Source organism: Lissotriton helveticus, chromosome 9 (assembly GCF_964261635.1).
Source record: "Lissotriton helveticus chromosome 9, aLisHel1.1, whole genome shotgun sequence".
In the NCBI taxonomy this organism is placed as follows: domain Eukaryota; kingdom Metazoa; phylum Chordata; class Amphibia; order Caudata; family Salamandridae; genus Lissotriton; species Lissotriton helveticus.
The window spans coordinates 935,690,764-935,707,411 of NC_136070.1; the positions used below are offsets into that span (position 1 = coordinate 935,690,764).

Genomic DNA, 16,648 nt, shown 5'->3' on the forward strand with positions numbered 1-16,648 from the left:
GTCGTCACTATCCGTCATTTTTACTAACAGAAAGGATTTTGTTGCAGATCAAGTTTCAAGGAAACAAAGATTAGGTGCACAATATTTTGGAACACTGTATCCTTCAACGTTGACTAAACCAAAAACTATACATAGGAATCTCTTCCTACTAAGTTCCGGCGGATTTTAACCTTTTACCCACTCCAGACGTCTATTGGAGTTTTTACGGGAAAAGGGTCTGTGTGAAAAAGCACGACTGAGTTACTCTAACGTCTTGCGTTAGATTTATCGCCTTACCAAACGTTGGGCGCCATGTAGTGTAGTTCCTATATTCCCAATAGGCTCTGCGCATTGGAATAATATAAACAGCAGTGTAGACGTAGGACTGAGGTCATCTAGGTCTCTACTGACTATATTAGACTTAAGATTTGCCAGCTAGCTCAGAGGTCACTAGAAACTTTCTCGAATAAACAAGGAGGAGTTTAACTTCCCTGGATAGACAAGAAGGGATTAGCTTCTGACAACCATAAAACATGACAACTTTGCTCCCTCAGAATAAGAGTGTATCTCTAGAGTCGTGTGAAAACAAAAGACAGCTATTTCACTCAGTCAAGTGTGCATACTTAGTTTCACCAGATTGCAGAGAATAGAGAGACGGGCGTTTTCAATAAAAGGTGTAATTTATTGAGCAGTCTACTTTCTCATGCAAGAGAAATGAATTGCCACAATTGCAATACTTAGTATAAAGTAAAGTGTGTACAGTAAAAGGAGTATTATGAAATAATACTGTAAAAGCATGGATATGGTTTCTTAGCCATATGATACTTTAAAATAGATAAAATATATACATACAAATATACATTGACTAACGTACTCAACTGGTGCTTCTAAATACGCCTACCCCGGTGTACCTGACCTAAGCCTAATAGGTGGGAAGGAGTAAGTAAGTAGCAGTTAAGTTAAGTTGGTTTTGCCAAGAATCTAAATCAAGAATTCTCTTTAAGGGTTTAGTCTGCTCCGTACCTGGGTAATAGAAAGAAGGAGGTCTGGTATCTCTCTATCAGGACTCGATATCCCAGTAACCCGCGAAGGTATCTGGAAACATTTCTCGGTAGGAGAAAAGACAGCGTCTCTCCCAGTGCGTCAAAAGGGAGGGGCGGCGTCCGTGGGCTCTCGCATCAGTTGGGCTCTCGGGCAAGTAGATAGCCGCTCTGCTCCAAACCACCGTGTGTTTGCTTAAGGCAACGTTGGTATATTTATACCTGAAAGGTGCCGGTTGTGACGTATGGTTGGACATAAGACGTCAATAAAGATGTCACTAAGAACTGGCCGTTCTTACAGTGCTCACAGGAGTTCTAGGACGAATCAAAACAAAAGCAATGGGGATTTCCCAGGTTGCTGGAGGTTTGGTTTGTTTAGAGAACTCGTTGTACTTTCTAGGAGTCCGGGGAAGTAGCCTTGCTTAATGTGGACTGCATGGGCTACGACTAAATATGGATATGATTCTTATGCCTTTATAAGGATATTATTTATTATAACCGTATAAGGGCATAAACTAGAAATATCGAATTAGGTTCCTAGATGGAAACACAATACTATGTCACGACACATTGATTATAATGCATTACCTGACAATGAAAAGGTATGTGTAGTCAAATGTTTAAAAGCATATGAGGAATGTACGAAGGCCTTGAGGCCGCAAGGTTGTTCACAATTATTGACTGCTTTGCAAAAGCCGTTTAAACCAGTGGTGGCTGCCACAATTGCCAGATGGCTTCGCTTCATAATGAAGGAAGCAGGTATTGATACAAATATCTTTGGTGCTCATTCAGTGAGAGGCACTATGGCGTCAAAGGCTTATGGTTTGGGATCTAGTATCCAGGACATTATGCGTTGTGCAGATTGGTCTTCGGAATCAACGTTTAAAACATTTTATTATAAGCCGGTGGGTGATATTACTTCTGTGGTTTTTAATGAGCGTTAAACTAGCATAATCTGAAGCCTCCGGTCCTGTAATAGAGTCAAAAATTTGCTAGCATTCGCGCCAAGAATTTTCAATTCTATTAAGGACACGGAGGCGAGGATTATCCCACCCGGCTTAGTTTACAGTAATAAGCTTACCCACCCAATTATGCAGTGATTACGGTGGTGTTATTTCCTTTCTTTCAGGATCAGATAAGAAGTCTGACTGATCGACGACAGACCACAGGATGTTTGGCCTGAAACCTTGTTTCTTACATGTTGGAGGAGTTATGATCTTATTCAAGTTATTGTTGGACTTGGTTCGCCTCAAAGAAAGAGGATGATGGGAGCATGCAAAGGGTTCTTATGGACTGTGGGGGCGTGCCTATACTCATGTGTATCATGGGAAATGTAGTTTGTTTTACTGTTTTTTATGAAAATATACATTTTCATTGCCTGCTGTGTTTATTGCAGTTAAGATTGAGAAGCATAATCCTCGCCTCCGTGTCCTTAATAGAATTGAAAATTCTTGGCGCGAATGCTAGCAAATTTTTGATTCTCCCTGAAGGAAGCCTGGGAAGTGTCACTTGCCTGATACACCCACCTCAGAAACCACCTCTTCCCATCAAAGGAACATTACATGGAAAAAAACACTTTTGAGAGTGATAATATTTAGAAAGAGATTTGGAAAAGAGTGTGTTTTACTGGGCCTTGTAAGACTAAGAAGAGATAAAGGAGGGCCCTGAAGCAGATCTGCCTAGACATATATCCGACAAATCGAGCCCGCAGTGGCCCACCCAAATGCACCCTTGGCCCACCCAAATAAAAATTCCCGGAGCCGGGCCTGGTTGTACATATTCCACGGCAAGTCATCCACATCTTTGCTCGGAGTTAAAACGTACTGGTGCAGTGAGAGCTGGATCGTGCAGACTAGCCTGGTTCCTCTGCAAATCCTGTGGGAAAGAGCAACGCTTCACTTATGGCTGGATTCCACTGCAGTGTGCACTCTTGTCGCTCGCTCTGAAATGGCAGAGCAGGGTCGCAGTGGTGGCTGGATGCTGCTGGCCCTCTACTGCGAGATCTGACTCCAGTGTGCAGAGCAGGGTCGTAGTGGTCCGTCCGGTCCCTGGTAGTTCGACATTGTTGCTGCTGCTCTGACCGCTGCGTTGCAAGAAGGGAACTCAATAGAGAGGAAAAAAAGTTTCTTATAAAGGATTTCTCTTCCTGCCTCAACGCTCACCTGGCTTGACATACCCCCAGATTCATCAAGAACACATTTTGCTATTCCTTAATAGCGAAAAATACCGAATCACTATTGAGGAATAGCAAAATGCTATTCATCAAGACATCACTTACAAAATAGCGATTTCTAACAATTCCTTTCGCAATGAAGGAATATCTCCCCATTCATTCTTATGGGCCTAGAGGCCCATAGGAATGAATGGGAAGACAATCTCAATTTGCTAATCGCAATTAGCGATTCGCAAATTGAGATTGCGAATTCAAGGGTGCAGGGGTGTCCAAAGGACACCCTGTTGCACCCCTGAAATTGATGTGTGCACATATGTTGCGCACACACATGCCCTTAGGGCATGTGTGTGCGCAACATGAAACTTTGAAAAAGGCACTTTAGCGCATTTTTCAAAGTTTTTGCTATTTACCACGTAGTTAGACTTCGCGGTAAATAGCGGCCCCAGATTGCGAATTCGCAATTTTTAAATGGTTCATGAGTTGCATTTAAGGAATCTCAAATTGAGATTCCTTAAATGCAATTAATCGCAATTTAGCAATTTCTAGAATTGCGATTTTTGCATTTGGGATGATTAATCCCAAATGCAAAAATAGCGCTTGCAAAGGGCCAGATTCTCAGAATCTGGCCCTTTGCGAGCCGATTTTAGTTTGATGAATCTGGCGGATAATGCTCACCTGGTTGATAAAAACTGCAAGACCCGGCCCACTTAAAGCTCTAAATGTGACTGTCTTCAGAGCTCCTCTGTGAGTATAGCAGCTACAGTGAGCTGAAAATCTTTAGTGATTAATCCCATGACCACAGAGGAAGCCTTCCTACGGTTTACTGAATCTCAACAGTGCTCATTGTAGGCATGAGCCACAGAAGTAGTAGGAGATTGGATTTGCTTGTCACGTGATTGTACGCCGTTGCTAAGCAAATTCCTCTAAAGCGCACTACAGAAATGGAGCACAAAGAAATATTTTTTCGAAACAGAGTTCACCGTGTTAGTAATGGGCAGTACAGATGAATGAAGAGTTTACAAAACAAAAATATATCGATAGAAATGCACAGATCATACCTTAGTTGGGACTTTATTTCCCTAGATATACTCAGAATATTACCACATAATTAAATATGCAATTATTTTATCTGCAAAATGATGGGTCGCTCACATACACAGAATGTATTATTTCACAACGTATTAAAATAATGGTCTTTTTTTGTTGCAAATCCGCTTTTCGTTCCTTTGAAACCAAGAAGTTTATTTACAACCCCCTTACGCCGTCGCGTCACTTTCTATGTGAGAAAAAGTGACGCACCAGCGGCGCAATTAGTTTGTAAATAAGCCCCTAATATGTCAACGGATGCGTGTCGTAATACTTACTAGGGTTCCAGTTGCAGTTGCAGATCTCGCTGGAGTCAATCCACGGAATTGAGGAAGTTTGGAACAACGGAAGTGATGTCAAAGGAGGCGTGTCCGAGACCGCGGCTGAAGCAGAAGGAGTGGAGTCTACGTTACCGCAGTAATGCCTGGTGAGGAGATGCTTTGCCATTGGAGCCCCTCCCCTTATTAACTGCCCTGTGGGGTGCACCCACTCTACCGCGCTACATGCCGGTTCATAGGTACCCGAGTACCTTGCCTTTCCATACGACTACGAGCCTCGTAGTTGCCTCATCCTTCCAATGAGATTATATGCGATTAGTGAGAAGGCTCACAGAATGCCCCTCCCGTAATATTAGAATGCACGCTAGTGCATAAATACTATGGCATATATATTCTCCAACAAGTGTGTCCCCGCCCATCCTTATAATTTAGAGGCACACCTGCTTGCCCGTTTTTACAGTGCTAAAAGAGAAGTCTTGATGTTTTATGTGCAGGGCCCCTGGAATTATACGATTCCACTGCTGTTTTTTCCCCTAACATTTATGGGTTTGTAACATTTGCCATGTAATCCAACATCTGCTAAATAATCTTGAGATTTTAGCTAACAAATGTTGTTTGTAGCTCAAACGGATTCATAGTTACTCAAAACATTACGATGTATGTTTGCACGCTGTGAAAGGTCCTTTAAAAATCATCTTGTCTTTTTTTCAGTTGCTTATTTCTGTATTTGGTTGTTAAACTGGTACTAATTCGGTGAAATCTTTCCCCAGACTGTATTAGCATGTATAAAAATTACAAAACAATGAAGAAATACTATGAAGAAACAAAAGAGATGCATACTTTGCTTTTTATTGCCGCCTAGTTTAGCCTACACTGCCGCTTAATTCCATTGATGTATCTACTGCTACCCCTGCACAATCCATCATATGGGATATTTTTTCAGGGGTATCCAAATATGATACTAGTACCCAGGCCCGGTTCTAGCGGGTGGGCCGGGTGGGCCGGGCCCACCCAAACATGAGCCTGGCCCACCCAAACGGGAGCCTTGGCCCTCGCTGTGAGGACTTGAAGGCAGGCCCCAACGCCTTTGGGATCAAAGGTCTGTTTGTGTGTGTGTGCGCGCCGGGGCTGAGACAGCTTCCCGTGGGCGCGCACACACACACATAGACAGTTTTTGAGATGATCGCACCAGAGTACTTCACAGGTCATTAAAAGACCATTTACATGTGACCGAGGCTTTGTTTATTTTTTCACCCCTTCATCTCCACACGGCAAAGGCGGCAAAGGCGACAAATCCTTTCTTTGACAAAGGTAACCTTTGCCTACTGTTCTGCTGCGTGGATATTTCGTTTCTATGCAGTGCAGGAGAAAAGTTTGTTTATTACTATTAACCTTTCCTGACCCCTGCAGGGCTTATCACATCAGGCTGTGACACAAAGTTTGACTAATGGAGTAGGTAAGAGAATGTTTTACTAAACTTTTTTCTTTTTAAAATCTGCACAGCCCCAGCAGGACACATACTTTCTGTGTGCCTAATTTAAACAGTTTTTATCATTATCATTATCATGGCCGATGCAGCACAACAAGCACAACAATAAGACAATTCAAAATGCCCAGATAACACTGGTGATTAATGATCCTGCTGGAGAGCAATCATTTGTCTGTTAGCAGTTTTTAAATGCAGATGAACTGTATTTTATGTGGATAGCTCAGTGGGTCACTGCCTTTGTCACAGAGATCCTTGTGCCACTTGCAGTTTATAAGTTACAATCCTAACATAGGACAGTGACCAATGAACTGTCATCGAAGAGCTGCATACAAACATGAATGTTATTGTTAGAACTTCCCTTTTTTTGTTTTGTGATACCGTTAGAACTTCCCCAGTCTCTCATTATTCTAATGTTGCTAAAATGAGTATGTTTGGGCAGATATACATTTTTATCAGTAAAGCTGACCCCCATGGAATACTCTTTAAATCCTAAGGTTGTGTTTCCCCAGACGCTGATATGAGTAGCGTTATACAACAAATTAAAGCATATGAGAGAGGGGCAACGTAAAGATGAGGGCACTGGAGGAGGGTGGCAGTGAGGGAATCTGAGGAGGAGGGCATAAGGGGGAGGGGCTGTGGGGAGATGAGGGGCACTTGTGGTGTGTGACAGTGAGGGAATCCGAGGAGGAGGTCATGGGGTGGAGGGGAGAGCTAGGTAGAGATGAGGGGCTCTGATGGAGTGTGGCACTGAGGGAATCCGAGGAGGAGGTCAATGAGGGGGAAGGGCTATGGGGAGATGAGGGGCACTTGTGGTGTGTGGCAGTGAAGGAATCCGAGGAGGAGGTCCATAGGGGTTGCATGGAGGAATGAGCGGAACTGTTGGAAGGTGGTAGTAAAGGTATTTACGGAGAAAGAGGTTATTGGTGCAGCACCAAAAAAGACTTCCGCATCAGCGGTGAAGCCGGCCCAGCCATTGCCTTTCTGTTTTGTTTATTTAATAAACAGTCGGGTCATAAGCGCTACTGTGGAACATACTTTAAAGTGCATGCTATGTTTACTGCTATATTCAATGTTTTAAGTTTGAAGGTGATTTTACTAATGTTTTTACCGGTAAAAATTAAAGTGGAGCCAGATGGTGCCTGATATGGGGCTGGGGCCCAAGGCCAGCTGTGAGATAAGGTGCGCTGGAGAGGAGTAGTGGATAATCATGCCTGTAAGGGAGTGCGTTGCAGAGTCCAGGGTCATGTGGAGGTAGTAATGAAGAGGGATCATCCCTGAAGGCTCGCACAGAGGGAGCCTGAGAAGTGTCACTTGCCTGATACTCCCACCTCAGAAACCCCCTCTTCCCATCAAAGGGACATTACATGGAAAAAAAACTTTTTGAGAGTGATAATATTTAGAAAGAGATTTGGAAAAGAGTGCGTTTTACTGGGCCTTGTAAGACTAATAAGAGATAAAGGAGGGCCCTGAAGCAGACCTGCCTAGACAAATATGCGACAAATTGAATCCGCAGTGGCCCACCCAAATGCACCCTTCGCCCACCCAAATAAAAATTCCTGGAGCCGGGCCTGCTAGTACCTCAAATCAGCTTGGTTTTAAGATGCCACACTCATTACCCCCTAAGCATGCAATTAGAGAGTAGTTTGTTATCTTTTCCCATTAGATAAGATGTAAAGCCAGTACATGTGGTAACGATATTGGAACAGAAAGTGTTTTTGAGGATTTTTCATTCGTAAAACTGTATTTATCTTTTAAGAAGTTCTCTTTCATGCCACCTTATGAAATTTAAAAACGTTGTACTAAATTTCGGTTACATACAAAGTGTTGTGATTGTAAGTCAATTTTTTTGATTTATAACGTTTTTATACAGCGTGGGCATTACCCAAAGATGTTAGAGAACTTTGCAATAGAAGCATCACCTTACATATGAATAATACATTACACCAGCAATACAAGTAGAGTGACAAGATAAAAATAGGTACAACGTTAAATAAAGTATCACACAAAGTCAATGATAAGCAGTAGTACAAGGCAACATTTGCATCACATATCAGAAGATAGTGCTGAGTTAAGGATCAAGGGGTAGGTAGAGAACGAGAGAATTAGAGGGCCACTAAATCGAGAGCAATCACCAGGAGGAACTGAGTGTCCAACAGAAACCGGGTAAGCGGTACCAAAAGAGTAATTAATTAAAGTATCTTACAAAGGGAGGGGCTGTCAGTTCGAACTTGAAGATCAGGAGCGATGTATTGAGATGTGAGCCCAGAGGCAAAGAATTCCAACTTCTGGTAGGACTCCCTGAAAAGGATGGAGCCACAGTGCATTCTTTCTTGAATGTCAGCTGTTCTAGAAGTAGTTTTTCAGCTCTACAGGCTGGTACCCTGCTACCAGATATCTATGCCTTGGGATCCAGGTATTGTAGGGTGAAAGTGTGTAATGCAGGCCCATGAGCCACGATTGTCCCATGTTTAGACTTGCACTATGCATTGAGATGTTATGTTATATACATTTATAGAGCACAACGGTTACCCAATGGTGTCCTGGTGCTTAGCTCAAACAGTTGAATAGCAGGATAGCATACAAACTAAATGCTAAAAAGACATGTTTTCAATGCCTTTCTAAAAGACATCAAATCAGGGGAGGCTCTGATATGGAATAGAAGTTCATTCCAAACCCTGGAGGGACAGGTAACAAAGCTTCTGCCTCACCAGTTGACTTTTTTAAAGGGCGGTATATCACCACCTTCTCTCCTAAGGAGCAAGGAGTTCTCTTTGGAGTGTACCAACTAAAACAATGTCTGATATGGTCTGGTCCTCCTTCATGCAGAGCTTTAAAGGCAGTGCAAAGGGATTTGAATCACACCTGTTTCCTTACTTGCACCCAAAGATGCTTTATGGTTTCTTTAGTTACTAATGGAAATTTAGGGATACCGGCGAGCAGCGTAGCTGCTGCATTCTGCAACAGTTGCAATTTATTAAAATGTTGCTTTTGGATGTTGAGATACAAGCCGTTGCAGTAATCCAGTTTTGATAAAATAAGGGAGATTATCACTATGCGTTGACTATTCTGAGGTAAAAGATGCATTATTTTCCTTATCATTCTGAGTTGCTAGAAAGTAGCAGCATTTACCTGATCCCTGAAGGTGAGCTTATCAACTATTACTCCCAGATTTTTTGCTTTCCTGCCTGACTTTGGGAGAGTGCCTAATTCCTTCGGCCACCACCTAGGTGACCAGAAGTTAGCAGTGTTTCCAAAAAAGATGACCTCGGTTTTGTTTCAGTTAAGTTTCAAACAATTCTGCGTCATCCCCATCCTGAACGATTTCATACAATTATGAAACCTCTTACCGCTCTCTGATTCCTTGCCTGGAAGCAGAGATACCACTATTTGTGTGTCATCTGCATAAGAAGTTAGGTGAAATCAAAATGATCGCTATCAAAGGGCCCAGAGCTGAGGCATAAACATTAAAAAGAGTGGGGCTGAATGAGACCCCTGTGGGACCCCACGAGGGAGAGAAAAGGGTTTAGATGTAAACTTATCAAAGGCCACTGTTTGGGTTCTGTCTGTCAGAAAGGATCGCAGTAGCCTCCAAGCCTTGCCCTGAATGCCACAGGCTGACAGACAGTCCAGCAAAAGGTCATGGTGGACCGTATCGAAGGCTGCAGAGAGATCCAGCATAATTAAAGTTGCATTGACTCCCATATCCAGTGCCTCCCTGATTTCTACGGTCGATTTAATAAGCGCCGATTCAGTGCTGTGGCCTCCCCTAAAGCCATATTGTGTTGGATCTAAAATAAGATTTTCCTGTAGGAAACTACTGAGCTGCAAATTTATGGCCCTCTCTATTAATTTAGCCGGAAGGGAAAGCTGGTACATAGGCTGAAAATTATTAGTATTATTGGGGTCTAAATTTACTTTTTTCAGCAACGGGAGGATCAATGCCTTCTTCCATGCTTTAGGGAAAAAACCCGAATTAAACATGGCATTGAATAAAGAGGTAAGAGTATCTGCAGTGGGTTCAGGAGCTAATTTAATCACTGATGCCGGACAAGGATCGTAAGGGGAGCCTGATCTAACGGAAGAAAGTAAATCCAAGGTGTGTTCCTTAGAAAGCAGGGCAAACTGTCAAGACAGCTGGAGGGTCCGTGTTAGGGTTACCCCAAATAGATAGGGCCTCCATTTTGCCAGCAAGGATTTGTTAAAGGACAAGATTTGTTCTACTTTCTGTAAAAAAAAAAAAAAAAAGCAGCAATATTCTCACATAGAGATTGGCTGCTGGCCATTTTAGGCGAACATGGGGAGGCTAATCTAGATACAGTCATAAAAAGTTCTCCTTTGCAAAAAATGTTTTTTTTTGTTTTAAGTAGAACCTTTTTGTATACAGTAAGACTTTGTTTGTAGTGCTCTTTTTCTACGTCTCTAATTCCTTCTCGAATTGTGTTCTAAGCATTTACAGATGAGTTTTTGTTCCCTGAGTTCCTCCGAGTACCATGGAGCTGTAGGCTGGAAGCGTTCAGAATGTAATCTTTTTTTGGGTGCTAGAGTTTTGCAAGCTGCCTCAACCCACTCTGTGTACCACGTGGTGGCCTCCTCTATCTCCACGGGTAGCGGTCGAATAGTAGAGGTAAGATAATCTTCTAACTCAGATCCCTTAATTTTGTTCCAGGCCCGCAACGTGACCGTCTTTTAGAGACCTAACGTACACAATGCTGGTCTGGAAGAAACAGCTTAAATTGGATTGCTAAATTATTAGTCCAGGAGAGTGTCCATGAGCCGGTATAGGCTAACAGTGGATGGTTTGAAAAAATGCCATCCAGGGTATGGCCTGCGGCGTGAGTAGGGCCTTGTATTCGCTGTTAGTCTTATACTACTCATAACATCAAGCAAGGTAGCAGTGTCTGCGTCAGTAGATGATTCCAAATGAAAGTTAATATCACCAAGTATGGTGAAATTATCGTTACAGAGCCCATCCTCTAATAGGGTCACAATATTAGCCAAAAATGCATTCTTTGGGCCTGGCGGTCTGTAAAGTAAAATACCCTTAAAGGAGTGATGATGCGAGAGGAGAAAGCAGAAAGACAGTGCTTCACAGGCGGAAGTAGCGACTGTTTGAAATACTGCAGTTAACGAACTATGATAGATGATCGCTAGGCCCCCTCTTACTGGGCCTATTTAAAGTGTGACATGAGAAACCAAGTGGTGTAGCTGTAATAAAGTCTGGCCCCGAAGCATCTTCCGTCCACGATTCGATGATAGATGCCAATGCTATATTATGTGTCTCTTAACTCAGTGCATTCTGTACAATGTTTAACTAATGATCTAGCATTTAAAAGGATACATCGAGGTGGTTTAACATGAAGCCTACCGTTACTTGGAGGTTTGTGATACATACAGGGCTTGATTGCCCGATGTTCGATCTTAGGTGGATAAACCTTACAATTGTGGTAGATGAAGGATAGTTTCAGGGACTCATAGAAAGTTAGGCACATAGAAGTTGTGTCCTTACGTCCGATGTTAAGTGCATATAGCTCAGACCTGGAGTAGCTAATAATGGATCTAGTTTCGCGCTTGAAAGGTGCAGGGTGGCTGGCGCTGAGCGCAGACCAAGCAAGGACGGGCGCAGATCGGTGCACCCTCTGCGCAGATGCGCTTTAGCAGTCTTTAAGTAACCCCCCCCCCCATTCAAGGTCAATCGATTCAGGTGGGCATGTCCCAGCACACTGAGAGCGCTAAGCAAAAATAATTGGGCAAATCGACATGAGCTTTTGACACGGGTCCAGTAACCCCAGGCTCAGAGGACAGGCTTCCCTGTTCCCTGGGTCTTGCTGGTAAAGTAAAAGTAAACTGAAACAAAAAAGGAAGAATTAAAAACCATAAAACAAGTAAAATATTGGAAGGCAACTGTTTCCAATATGACTCCTACGTAGTAGGACACAAAGGGTAAAGACTAAAGCTAAGAACAGGTATTAAATTAAATTGAAGTACCACAATTCAGGCTATTAATTCACATAGAAAAACATACGTTCAAGTGCACTAACCATAATATATACACATGACCATAAGTCTGTATTATTTCCACAAATAACTTAAAAAATTGTTTTTTTTCATTTACTTGAAGGCAATATATATTTTTTGTATAATAAATATTTACATAAAGTATCAAATTCATATTTTGTGGTATTTTGTACATTTGTTGATCTCAGTGGTTATTGATCCACATATACAATACACTTATTGGTCTATGAAAAACAAATTCACCTTTCTAGAGAACTTACAGACGTACATAAACATGAAAAGTACAATTACCATCACAAAACATAAACATTTAAATAAAGAGACAATTAATAATTAGATTCTCAAACAATTTGAGAGCTGGTGGTAGATGAAAACACTACGTGCGTTTCGGCTTGTATGTCTTCTTCAGGTAGACCGTCTCCACTTTCTCTATTCATTATATAGAAAGCCGTTGTTAGGAGTCCAAAGAAGGGTATTTGTAATATTTGAGGTTCAAATCCTCACATGGGGGTCTGTCTGTAGTCCTTAAGCAAATTGGTGATTATGGAACCACAACTTCCTTCTAATAAGATTTGCAAGTCAGCAATGAATTTCTCAGAGAATTGTCAATAGTGGCATATGCCAACAATGTGGTCAACAGAATATATATGGAATGTCCTGCACAGTGACTCAAACAATTTGTGACCAGTATAAAAATAATTTCTATCTCTATAGTGTTTGTTTGTTGTGCAATACTTATCTTCTTTGATCAATAGCAGGGTCTGTAATGCCGGCTATACCGCTTCCATTACGGTGTTTGCACATCTAATTCTGTTCGCCAAAGATTCTTCCTGCTGCCAGGATTGATGACTGGCCAACCTTTGGGGATTTAAATTCACTTTGCCTCCTAAACCGGCAGATTACCCGTTAACAGCCCGCCAATGACTCCACAAGCTTAGATCTCAAAGACTGCATTAAACGAAGTATATCTGTATTCTAGAGCTTTCCTGACATGTGCAGACCTACTGGCAGCCTTCACTCAACGAGGGACGCCCAAAGGATTCCACCCCATGTTGGGCTGTCATTCTTTTCCCTTGTCCTGAAGAAGACCCCCCATGACACTTGTTCAATAACGCTCTTGTCAGGGTCGAAACGTCAACGATAATATATGGCTCAGCTCTATCAAGTCTCTTGGTTTCAAAACAAAAATCAAATGTGCTATTCACTAGAGATATTGTCTTCTTTTTTGTTCTGACCACCTTTAGCTTTATTTCCCTTGATAACCTGTACATTATTTCACCCTGTATATATGATATGCACTGCACCACTGTCACTGAGCACCCATTGTCACTATAATATATGTCACTCCAATATTTAATTTAATATTGACAGCCTTATAAATATCTGTAAATATACGTGAATGCTCTAATTTACATAAAGTAATACTTATGCAGGCACTTACTTGCCAGTGTTTTTGTGTTCCAACAGCATTGAATATTTGTGCTTTTCTATGATTTATTTATTACTTGTAAACTAATTGATCTTTCCCGACAGAACCATTGTAGCTTCTCATGTACGTACCCAGGTTTTGAGGGACACAGGGTTACCCCATTGTGGTTATACTTACTCCGAGTATTGAGGCATTCTCATTTCTTAAATTGAGCTATAACTCTGAAAATTGTACTCTTTCTTGAGGTATGATCTTACAAATTACCTCTGTTTTGACCCATGTGCACAGGTTTAAGTAATCTCCTTGGTTCTTGTAATGCATTGGTTCCCAAACCTTTTCGACCTGCGGCTCCCATGACCAATTTGCCGCGGCTCCCCATTACGTTACTTTTTTTGCACCGGGTGGGAGGTCGTGTAAGCCCATCCTCTGTGGTACTTCTATTTTAATCCCTGAAAATAATTGGGATGAAGGTTTGGAGAATATTGCGTACAGTGCAAGGATATGTCTACTTTCTTCTTTCACAATATTTGTGTGCTCTTGGGTCATGCAGTGACTGCATCTGTTTGCTGTTCATGCGTGCTCAGCCTGGAGCTGGACACATCCAGCCTGGGGAACCGGTTTGCCAAGGCGCACAGTTTGGGAACCATTGCCCTAGAGCACTCACTGTAAGAATTAAGGCTTTGCATTAATGGAACATAAATACAAGTTCAAACAGAGTTAACATATGGATACAAATGTTACCATAACAGTCTATTGCAATACCTCATGAAACTTGGTGTAAATGCGCCCCACCCACACAAGTACTCCTTCTTAGATGGGACAAATATAATTTCGTAAGGTTCATCACAGGCGTACTGTGCCTTCTTTGGGGGGCTTCTATTACAGAGCGCTATCGCTTTTGTTTAAGTTGGCGTGTGGGCTAACACAGGTGGCAACAGTTTATGTGGTTGTGATCGTGGTGCAGGGCCACTCCTTTGGGCATGTTGACAAAGGACCGGCACGAGAGCTAACCGCAGCGGCTTTACCTGGGAGGCCTGACAACAGATGCGTGGGCCCACCTAATCCTATGATTGAGGATTCATCTAAAGGGTACACTAGTTCCCATCAGGTAAAAGAACAGTCAGTGTATTTCTCCTCACTAAGCACCAACCCATGACCATTTTATCAGCATCTGTTATGCACGTGTCGCTTTTGCGTTCTTTCACAATAGAGTTCACTAATTGGAGCAGATTTATGGATCACCTCCTTCCTCGACGGAAGAACACAAAGAGTCCGCCTACCACCGTACAAGTCAGAGGCCACCAAAGTCATCTGCGGCGTCCCTCAAGGATCCTCACTGAGCCCCACCCTCTTCAACGTCTACATGAGCCCCCTCGCGGCCATCGTACGCAAACACAACCTGAACATCATCTCCTACGCCGACGACACCCAGCTGATCCTCTCCCTGACCAACGACCCCGACACCGCCAGAGCCAACCTGCACGAAGGGATGAGAGACGTAGCCGAATGGATGACGACCAGCCGCCTGAAACTGAACTCAGACAAGACGGAGGTCCTCATCCTGGGCTCCACGCCCTCCGCCTGGGACGACTCCTGGTGGCCCCCCGCCCTGGGCACCGCACCCAAACCGACGGACCACGCACGCAACCTGGGCTTCATACTGGACTCCTCCCTCTCCATGACCAGACAAGTCAACGCCGTCTCCTCGTCATGCTTCAACATCCTGCGCATGCTACGTAAGATCTTCCGGTGGATCCCCACCGAGACGAGGAAGACGGTCACCCAGGCCCTCGTCACCAGCCGCCTGGACTACGGCAACGCCCTCTACGCCGGAACCACCGCCAAACTCCAGAAGAGACTCCAGCGGATCCAGAACGCCTCGGCGAGACTCATCCTCGACATCCCCCGTCGCAGCCACATCTCCGGACACCTGAGAGATCTGCACTGGCTCCCGGTCAACAAGAGAATCACCTTCCGGCTCCTCACCCACGCGCACAAAGCCCTACACGACCAAGGCCCGAGCTACCTCAACAACCGGATCAACTTCTACACTCCCAAGCGCCTCCTCAGATCAACCAACCACGCCCTCGCCGCCGTCCCCCGCATCCGAGGAGCGACAACAGGAGGAAGATCCTTCTCCTACCTGGCCGCCAAGACCTGGAACTCACTTCCGACCAATCTGCGCCTGACCCAAGACCACCTCTCCTTCAGGAAGAAGCTCAAGACTTGGCTGTTCGAGCAGTAGCGGCACCCCCCCCCCCCTCCCAGCGCCTTGAGACCCTACGGGTGAGTAGTGCGCTCTACAAATGACCTGATTGATTGATTGATTGATTGATTTATGAAAAGGGTCTAATATAGCTAATATAACTAGTTCAAATATTTTTCTTAATGTAAAGATGGACATGAAAGGATTTTGTTGCAAATAATTAAATAAAGTCGGAATAACAAGAAGAAACAAACAGGCATGGTATACTATTAAAAATAAAACAACTGTGGAATCGCACCCTCTATGGGTTTCACCTTTCCTACGCAAGGCAAGCTGGCCATTTGGCTGTCTCATAGAGGTAGTTGACTCACGAGCGGTATTAATTGGATATGGGGATTGGACAGCCCTACACTCGGCGGTCTCTGCAGTGTGTATGGCGCTGGGTGTTAAAATGCACTATTACTCTTACCCGAGCGGGTTGAGCAACTGGTGGTTGATCTCCTGATGCCTTGGGATGGGAGGTTGTTGGTGGATGTGATCAATGGGTAACTCGCACTAAAGCATGTTACTGGACGATTGCCTGCTTTAACACCTCCTGCTCGCTGGTGTGTTCCTTTAACGCCTCCTGCTCGCTGGTGTGTTCCTTTAACGCCTCCTGCTCGCTGGTGTGTCACTAAGAGGCACCAAGTGCCCTACCTAGTGAGCGCCAGACGCAGCGCACCCAGGCTGCACTCCAGAGGACGGTGTTATGTTATTACAACTTATATAGCGCACTTATACCCATGAGTGTCTTGGTGCATGTAATTCATAATGGACTCTGCACAGCAACAGCGACAACGGTGCCCCTGGCTGGTTTTGGCAGCCAACCGGGGTGCCGCGGCTCACAGTTTGGAAACAACTTGTTTTTGTTAACAATGTTTGTACTGGTACATGCATCTGAGTTCTAAGGGATC

At 43.7% G+C, this 16,648-nt stretch overlaps 1 protein-coding gene across 2 annotated transcripts in view; it reads left to right on the forward strand.

Moving 5' to 3' along the window:
- The first annotated feature begins 4,561 nt into the window (after positions 1 to 4,561).
- The window catches only part of LOC144782035 (protein ABHD14A-like), a 98,830-nt gene continuing 86,743 nt past the window's right edge, over positions 4,562 to 16,648 (forward strand). The window contains exons 1-2 of one of the 2 annotated variants that reach the window (XM_078661165.1): positions 4,636 to 4,705; positions 10,493 to 10,669. Coding sequence is in view for 1 of the 2 variants with exons in the window: in XM_078661164.1 (XP_078517290.1) it covers positions 4,699 to 4,705 (7 nt within the window). In the remaining variant the exon portion in view is untranslated. Of the gene's footprint in view, positions 4,706 to 10,492; positions 10,670 to 16,648 lie in introns of both variants that reach the window. The other variant, XM_078661164.1, reaches the window with a different exon arrangement.